Here is a 9,605-nt window from a genome sequence, read left to right as displayed (position 1 = left end):
CCCAATCAACAGAAATCTAGGAGTCGCTACAGCCTGGGGGAGACCTGGCTACGCTGTTAAACGTGTCTTGTTCCTTTTCCACTATTATACCCCAGTCCTCTGAAATGATTCTTTATAATTAAAAGCCTAAATCTGAACATTCTTGAGTCAACTTGCGGGATGATTTCAGCGCAGTTTTGGAAGAAGCCACTACAAGCCACGCATCAAAACCCTCCACCACCAACACGTAGAGTGCTCCGCCCCAGTAAATTGGAGGGCGCCAAGTGGCAGCTCTGTCCTCCCTTTTCCGCCACCGACTCGTAGTCACTTCCTCACTGCCTGTTTATCTCCACATTTATTTCCATTGCTATTTCCCCCTTTACCTCTTGAAGCGATAACCCAACAAGCATAGGAGACAGGGAGAAAGAGCAGCCAGGTCAGGGGAAATGAATGTCTGCGAGGCCACGATTTCTTCACGCAGTTTGTCCGGCACTGACGGAGAGAGCCTCGAAGAGAGCCGGGTCCTGCTGCACGGGAGAGGGGGCCTTGCGTCCAGAGCTCGATGCGCTGATTGGTTGGTCAGCCGCGGCCGGGGAAGAACCCGGATGTGCCTGGGTAGGTGTGTTGGCAATTGGGGTTCTGAGGTTTGGGCGTTCTGGGCGCGCTGGCAAGTCGAGGCGGATGGCGCGGGGTTGGGCTGGCTTCTCTGAGGAGGAGCTGAGGCGACTAAAGCAGACTAAAGGTAAAGGGACGGGTCTGCACAGATTTAATTCTTGGGTCTGTTAAGGGGAAGGGGCGGGGTTGCAGTTTTTGAGGGGAAGGGGGCGGGGAAAAGGGTTATCTGTGTTAGGGGAAGGAGCTATAAGTGGGAGGAGAGGCTTGAGAGGGCGCCAGAAGTGGATGTGCTTGGAGCCACGGCTGGGGGAGGGGGGCAGGCACAGAGGACTGGGGTCTACTTTTAGAAAAGAGACTTCAGGCATTTATTTCAGGGATTTGACTTTTTCCGGTGAAAGGAAGGGGACTTGGGAGAGGAAGTGACCTGTTAGGGGGATTGCTGCATAGATCAGTGGTTGGAGGGTTGGGGTCTGAGTAAAGGAAGGAGAAGGGGCACACACCATATTAGGTTTGTGATGAATTTATAGAAGCAGGCAATGATTGGGAAAAAGGATCACAGGGGTCTGAATAAATGCAAAAAGTTGGTGCTTTTCATAAGACATCTGGAGTCTTGCTTTCACTTGCCAGGTGATTTTTGCAGTTCTTTCCAACTCTTGAGAGTCAGCAAACCAAAAGGGTCTTTGAGAAGATAGATGTGAAATAGCTAGCTACCTATCTACGCCTCTGTCTATCCATCCATCCATATCTACTGACTTTAGTGTAAGCTAAAATTTTGTGCTTCCTTCTCCAGCTTTATAACGTAATCATTGAATGGACTTGTACTATTTTGTTATCTTTCAATGAAGAAATTAAGTTTGCTGATACTTTGTGAGAAACTCTTGGTAATATAAACGGTGCTTTGATTGTGGTTGAAATTTCGTAAAGTTCTGTACAGTGATCCTGGTAGTGCACACCTCTTCTGTGAGCTTACACCATTCTTGGTGCCATAACTTATACATTCTGGGAGAAAATTAAATAAGCTCTGCCATGCCTTTAGTTAGAGTATGTGAGAAAACTGGATGTTTTCTCAGGTAAGCTTGTGCATTTTTAGCATGGTTGTGAAAATAATCTAGGGCTGACAAGTGGAAAAGGAAGTAAATTTGTAATGTAAGGCCAGTGTAGATTATGTAGATCGAGGAAATTTTGACTGGTCCAGAGACCTTTTAAAACTAAATCATAAAAGTTAGACTACAGTTTGTAATTAACTGACATTCCCATGTTCAGATGTATGGAGTACTAGTACCCCTGCTTCTGGTCTGACCAGAAGTTACGGGTATCAGCTTCTGCAATTAGGGATGCTGATATGAACAAGGCCTCATCCCTGCCTTCGAAGAGCTTATAGTCTAATGAGGAGACAAACTATAATATAATGTGATAGTAGATGTTGTACAAGAGCTTGCTACAGAATTAGCAGGAACTTTACTGTGCTGGTGGTTAGGTGGAGCTTGGCAAAATTTCACAGAAATTATGTGTTAGCAGAGGTGAGTTTGCCAGGGGAAAGAAGACTTAACGTAGAAGGCTAAATTAAACATTGGGTTCATTATGTGGAAGTAACGTTTCGTACGTTAAGGACCTTAACTTAAAGACCTATCATTTCAGTGAGAGGTTAGAGCATAGAGGTCAACTCACTAGTCTTTGATCACCTTAAGAAAACATCTCAGCATCTTTGTATACTCATAGCCAAACGCTGATTGGTATATAGAAGATCTCCCAGCTCTGCCTCTAAATCTTTTTGTCTTGAAGTTCTTATTTATAAGACTAGAACAGCTGAATCTTTAATTTTTAAGGCTCCTTCCAGCTGTTCTCCAGCCTTAAAAATATATTTAGGGCTTCCCTGGTGGCGCAGTGATTGAGAGTCCGCCTGCCGATGCAGGGAACGCGGGTTCGTGCCCAGGTCCGGGAAGACACATGCCGCGGAGCGGCTGGGCCCGTGAGCCATGGCCGCTGAGCCTGCGCATCCGGAGCCTGTGCTCCGCAACGGCAGAGGCCACAACAGAGAGACCCGTGTACGCAAAGAAAAAAAAAAAATATATATATATATATATATATATATATATATATATATATATTTAAATAACCTATGAAGATGGGGTTGGTTGCCAGCAAAAATAAAGACAAGACTACTCTAGAGAAACCCATATGGGCATTTGGGAAAGTCAAAAAGTTCTTAATAATCTTGTTTATATTGTTTATAATATTAAAAAGCTGGAAACAACCCAAGTGTTCATTAACAAGGGAGTGGATAAATAAATTGTGGTATAATCATCCACTGGGCTACTATACAGCTAGTGGGAATATATGAACTATAGTCACATGTATTAACATGTATAAATTTCATAAACTTAATATATGAAAAGAACAAATTGCAGAAGAATATATACAGTCTGATACCATGTATAGAAGTTCAAAATCATACAAAGCAGGTATATTCTTTTAGGAATATAGGAGATATATAAAGAAAATCAAAGGAATGAAACACAAAATTCAGGGTGGTGGGAAGGCAAGGGAATATGAACAAGAAGGGGCAAATACACTTTCAGAAGTACTGAAAATTATGAAATCAGGTTAAGCCAATTTAAGCTGCAGTAACACATATCCCTAAAGTATCAGTTGTTTGAAATAATAAAGATCTCTTTTCCACTCTAGTTTCATGTCTTCCATGGGTTGACATGGTCACTACACACCATGATTTGGTATTGTCATAGGAGTTCACCATGGCAGGAGAAGATTGAGAATTGAGCATTGGGAATGTGTCACTCCTACTTATGTTTCATTTAGCAAAAGTAAGTCATATGACTTGGAGGACAGGAAGTAAAATTATCTTGTGTGTTCCAAAAGAGGGGTAATGTGTCAGTCCTTGAACATCAGTTACGTCTACTGTAGTCATGTTTTATAAAACTGTGTTATGAGTTTTTATACTTCGTACAAGTTGGATGTGTATATGTAACAGAGACATACATATTATTTAATGTATAGTTTATTTTGTAATGAAAAAATTGTAAATAAACAGTGCTGTCAATTTCTAATTAAAGAAAATATTCACGAATTCTTTTTTTTTTTTAATTTTATTTATTTTTGGCTGCATCGGGTCTTCGTTGCTGTGTGCGGGCTTCCTCTAGTTGTGGCAAGTAGGGCCTACTCTTCATCGTGGTGCACGGGCTTCTCATTGTGCTGGCTTCTCTCGTTGCAGAGCACGGGCTCTAGGCGCGCAGGATTCAGTAGTTGCAGCACATGGGCTCAGTAGTTGTGGCATGCAGCTCTCTAGTTGTGGAGAGCAGGCTCAGTAGTTGCGGCACACTATCTTAGTTGTTCCATGGCATGTGGGATCTTCCTGGGCCAGGGATCGAACCTATGTCCCCTGCATTGGCAGGCAGATTCTTAACCACTGTGTCCCAAAGGAAGTCCTGAGTTCTTTTTTCTAGATACTAGTTCTTTGCCAGTTAAATTATGAATATCTTCTCACAGTATGTAATTTATCTTTTAACTTTTATCTTTTAATGAAGAAAGTATTTAATTTTAATATGGACAAAGTTGTTAGTTCTTCTTTTATAGCCAACGTTTTCTGTATTTTAAGAAATTAGCACCCTACTATAAGTTCTAAAAGATATTAATCCCTATTTTCAATTAAAAGTTTTTAAAAATCGTTTTTATTATAAGCTGTAGCAGATTCAAAATATTGCATAAAGAAATGTGTTTCTGATGTGTTTTAAAGTGTTGATTTGACATTTAAGTCCTTAATCCATTTGGTGAGTGTTTTGTTTGTTTTTATATGGTATGAAGGATAGAGCTGATTTCATCTTTTCCATATAGATAACCAGTTTTCTCCCGGGTTCATTTATTGAAGAGATCCCACCTTTTGTTGTTGATCTGCTATGCTACCTCTGTTGTATACCAGTGCTTCAAACATGTATGAGCTTGTTTCTCTGTTCTTTATTCTAATCCATTGGTCGCTTATCTATTCCTGCACTGATACCACAGTGTTTTAAAGTTTTGCAATATTCCTGATAGCTAGTAGTCTAGTCCCCTTGTTCTTTTTCTTTGGAAGTTTCCTTGCTATTCTTGAACTTTTACCCCTTCATATAAAAATTTTGTGATTTTACCAAATTTCATGGAAAACCCAGTTGAAATTTTTATTGGAATTGCATTGAGTCTTTAGATCAACTTGGGGAGGTTTCACATTTTCACATTGTGAACACTACCACTAACACAGTATGTGTCTTCATTTATTTAGGTCTTCTTTAATATCTTCTAATAAAATTTTAGAATTTTTCCTGTAGAGGTTTTGAACACCCTCTTGCTAGATTTGTTCCTAGATACTTGATAATTTCTAGTATTGAAATATCTTCTCTTTAATTATATTTTCCAATTGCTGCTGACATATGAAGAATACAAACAAGCCAAAAGAATCAACAAAAGATATGAATATATATTTCTTAGTAAAGGAAATATGAAGAGATGCTTATCACCATCAACAATCAGAATTACAAATCAGGACCACCGTGAGATACTACTTCATACCCATTTGATTGACAAAAATCAAAGTTTGATACTATTATATATTGACGAGAAAGTGCATCCACAGGATCTTGTACGTTGCCAGAGGGAATGCACTTTGGAAAGCAACTTGACGTTTCTCCTAAAGTTATACTTTATGACACAACAGTTCTTAGATGGTATCTAAGGTAAATTCTTGTACCTATACAAGAGGAGACATTAAAATTAAATTAGCATTAAAATTGAATGGCTAAAGCAACATGAACAATATGGATGAATATTGGCAATATCATATTAAGTTAAAGAAGATTACATCCACCATGACACTTTTTATATAAAGTTAAAACAAAATAAAATTTTAAAGAAATATTTGTAGATGCAGTATGACATAAAAAGCAAAGGAAGGGAATGATCAACACATGATTCAAATGGTGGTTGTCTTGGTAGGAGAAAGTAGAGCTTAAACTCAGCCTCTTGGATCGATTTAACCCAGAAATGTGTTTGTCTTTCTATTTTTCCTTTTTTGGGTTATCTAATCTTTAAATTTCTTTTTAAATTAATAGTGGTGAAAATACTTCTAGTTCACTTCTCTTCCCAGTATATTCCTATTGCCGTTGTTTTTGGATCAGACCAAGTGCTAGTTCAGCATTGAATTGTGAGCAGAAGTGTTATGTCACTCCTGGGTCAGAGCAATTAATTGCTGAACCAGGACCTTCCTGAGCTCTCTTCTCACCTGCCATGGGGGCTAGCAACACTAAATGGCTGTGCAGTCGGCCTGGTGCCCTAAGAGACTGATTAGCAGAAAGATGCTGCTGGCCTTCAGTTGGCACGTGGCATTAATGAGAAATAAACCTTTGTTGTTTAAAACCACAAAGATTCCAGGGTTCTTTGCCTCTACAGCATAACCTGGATTTTCTTGATTGATGCAATTCCCTATATTTTACATAAAAATCTGAATTTTTCTGGTGAAAAATCAAAATGTCTGATAACACTGACCTAAATTTTTTAGTGACAGCTGCCATTTTTAATGTCTAGAGGTGGCTGTGGATTGCCCCCTTTAAACTGTGCTTGTGCTCCCAGTTTACCACAGTCTTCTGGATGCTTGCAGCCCCCAATATAAGTATGTAAAACAGTATGTTCCTTTTTTTTCCAGTTCTTCCTAAAAACCTAATTTTTTTTAAGACCAGTTTTAGGTTCATGGCAAAATTATGAGGAAGATACAGAGGTTTCCCATTTACTCCCTGACCCCACATGTACATAGCCACCCCCATTATCAACATCTTCCACCAGAGTGGCACATTCATTATAACCTACATTGACCCATCATTATCACCCAAGTCTATAGTTTACATTAGGGTTCACTCTTGGTGTTGTACATGCTATGGGTTTGGACAAATGCATAATGTCATGTATCTGTCATAGTATACGGAGTATTTTCACTGCCCTAAACATCCTCTTTTCTCTGCCTATTCATCCCTTCTCTCCTCAGTCCTTAGCAGTCACTGATGTTTTTACTGTTCCATAGTTTTGCCTTTTCCAGAACGTCATATAGTTGGAATCATACAGTATATAGCCTTTTCAGATTGTTTTCTCTCACTTAGTAGTATGCAGTTAAGGTTCCTCCATGCTCTATGTGGCTTGACAGCTTATTTCTTTTATTTTTAGCATTCAATAATATTCCATTGTCTGTGTGTACCACAGTTTATCCATTCACCTACTGAAGGACATCTTGGTTGCTTCCAGGTTTTGGCAATTACGAGTAAAGTTTCTGTAAACATCCATGTTCAGGTTTTCATGTGGACATGAGTTTTTATTGCCTTTAAAATACCAATGAGGGGCTTCCCTAGTGGCGCAGTGGTTGAGAGTCTGCCTGCCGATGCAGGGGACACGGGTTCGTGCCCCGGTCCGGGAAGATCCCACATGCCGCGGAGCGGCTGGGCCCGTGAGCCATGGCCGCTGAGCCTGCGTGTCCGGAGCCTGTGCTCCACAACGGGAGAGGCCACAACAGTGAGAGGCCCGCATACCGCCAAAAAAAAATAATAAAATAATAAAATAAAATAAAATACCAGTGAGCACGATTGCTATATCCTATGGTAAGGGTATGTTTAGTTTTTTGTTTTTTGTTTTTTTTTTTTTTTGCGGTACGCAGGCCTCTCACTGTTGCGGCCTCTTCCGTTACGGAGCACAGGCTCCGGACATGCAGGCTTAGCGGCCATGGCTCACGGGTCTAGCCCCTACGCGGCATGTGAGATCTTTCCGGACCGGGGCACGAACCCGTGTCCCCTGCATCGGCAGGCAGACTCTCAACCACTGCGCCACCAGGGAAGCCTGAGTATGTTTAGTTTTGTGAGAAACCACCAAACTGTCTTCCAAAGTGACTACCATTTTGCATTCCCACCAACAACGAAAGAGTTCTGGTTGCTCCACAACCTCACCAGCATTTGGTGTTGTCAGTGTTACAGATTTTTGGCCATTCTAATAGTTGTGTAGTGGTATCTTGTTTTAATTTGCGTTTCCCTGATGGCATGTGATTTGGAATCTTTTCATATGCATATTTGCTGTATGTATATCTTCTTTGGTGACAAGGTGTCTGTTAAAGGTCTTTGGCCCATTTTTTAATCAGGTTGTTTTCTTGCTATTGAGTTTTTAGAGTTTTTTGTGTATTTTAGATAACAGTCCTTTTTTATCAGATGTGTCTGTTGCAAATGTTTTCTCCCAGTTTGTGACTTGTCTTCTCATTCCTTTGACATTGTCTTCCACAGAGCAGAAGTTTTTAATTTTAATGATATTCAGTTTATCAGTTATCTCTTTTATGAATAGTGCCTTTTGGTGTTATATCTAAAAAGTCATTGCCTGAGATCATCTAGATTTTCTCCTGTGTTGTCTTCTAGGAGTTTTATAGTTTGGAGTTTTGCATTAGGTCTATAATCCATTTTGAGTGAAAGGCATAAGGTCTGTGTCTAGATTTATTTATTTTTTGCTGGAGGATGTCCAGTTGTTCCAGCCCAGTTGTTGAAAAGAATATTTTTATTCCATTGTATTGCCTTTGCACCCTTGCCAAAGATCAGTTGACTGTATTAATATGGGCTCTGGGCTCTCTGTTCTATTCCATTGATCTCTATTCTGTTCTTCTGCTGATACCCACTGTAGCTTTATAGTAAGCATTAAAGTCAAGTAGTGCCAGTCCAGCTTTGTTCTTCAATATTATGTTGGTTGTTTTGGGTCTTTTGCCTCTCTATATAAACTTGAGAATCATTTTGTCAATATCCATAAAATAACTTGCTGGGATTTTGATTGGTGTTGTGGTGAATCTATAGATCAAGTTAGGATGAACTGACATTGACATCTTGACAATGCTAAGTCTTCTTACCAATGAATATGGGATATCTCTCCATTTATTTAGTTCCCTGATTTCATTCGAGTTTTGTAGTTTTCCTCACAGATCTTGTACATATTTTGTTAGATTTATACCTAAGTAATTCTTTTTTTTTTTGAGTGCTAATGTAAACGTTACTGTGTTTTTTATATCAAATTCCACTTGTTCATTGCTGCTAGGAAAGTAATTGATTTTTGTATATTAATCTTGTATTCTGTAACCTTGCTATAATGACTTATTAGTTCCAAGAGGTTTTTTGTCATATGTTTAATCCTTAAGTGACCTGATTTGTTGTTTGGGAGTTTAAAAGTTAGCATTTTTAATCTCATAGGTAGGTTCTGTGAAAATGCAAAATAAAGTGGAAGCTGTATTACTGACTTTCAGAGGGATATTAATAATTCAGCTAACAAGTGTAACTGAAAGGTAAGCAGGCTCAGTGACATTTTCTGATGGTGTGAATAAAGATCAGTAGCCAAGAATAAGTTTCTGTTGCAAGATGTAGGACTCTACTTTGTGTTTCTGTCTAAAGTCAACAATAACATTTTACTTTTGATTGTATGTCTTTGAAAATATTTTCTTTAATTCTTACACCAACTCCATGAGATAAGTAGAGCAAGTAAATTTTCAACCAGTTTGACAGATGAAGAAACTGAGGTATGGAATAATTAATTGACTTGCCTAAGGTTACTGAGGTGTGGAGAAAAGCAGCACCAGAACTTTGACTCCAAAGCTTTTAACTCTCCTTTGGGAAATTTAAATATTAAGCTTATGTTGTTTCAAAGGTCAATATGCAGGATTTAAAAAACACACTTAGTTCATTTATTAGCACTTATCATAGTTTCATTTCTCAGGCATTTAGTAAAGAATACCTCTTACAGATCTTATGTAGTATAGTATGAATGTGAGTCAAGATTCTCCAGTTGTCTGACCTACAAGGTTAACACTGGTATGGACAATCCAGAAAGTACAATAGAAGTGTTATCATTTAGTTTGTAATGCTTTTAAGAAAAATTTCTCCCGATTGTTTTATCTTCCTCTATTGCTTTGCTCAGGCTGCTATTAAAATTAACTTGCATACATTGATTAAAGGCTAACTACACTC

At 39.0% G+C, this 9,605-nt stretch overlaps 1 protein-coding gene across 4 annotated transcripts in view; it reads left to right on the top strand.

Annotated features, from left to right (window-relative positions):
• Nucleotides 1-552: 552 nt before the first annotated feature.
• The window catches only part of GORAB (golgin, RAB6 interacting), a 53,224-nt gene continuing 44,171 nt past the window's right edge, over nt 553-9,605 (top strand). For 2 of the 4 annotated variants that reach the window (XM_049715886.1, XM_033428063.2), the window contains exon 1: nt 554-721. In XM_049715886.1, the coding sequence (XP_049571843.1) occupies nt 661-721 (61 nt within the window). In that variant the 5' untranslated portion in view covers nt 554-660. Of the gene's footprint in view, nt 722-9,605 lie in introns of all 4 variants that reach the window. The other 2 variants (XM_033428062.2, XM_004269747.3) reach the window with 2 other exon arrangements.

Source organism: Orcinus orca, chromosome 1, assembly GCF_937001465.1.
Source record: "Orcinus orca chromosome 1, mOrcOrc1.1, whole genome shotgun sequence".
In the NCBI taxonomy this organism is placed as follows: Eukaryota; Metazoa; Chordata; class Mammalia; order Artiodactyla; family Delphinidae; genus Orcinus; species Orcinus orca.
Note: the sequence above shows the minus strand (reverse complement) of the source record. Positions and strands in the feature narration are given on the sequence as shown.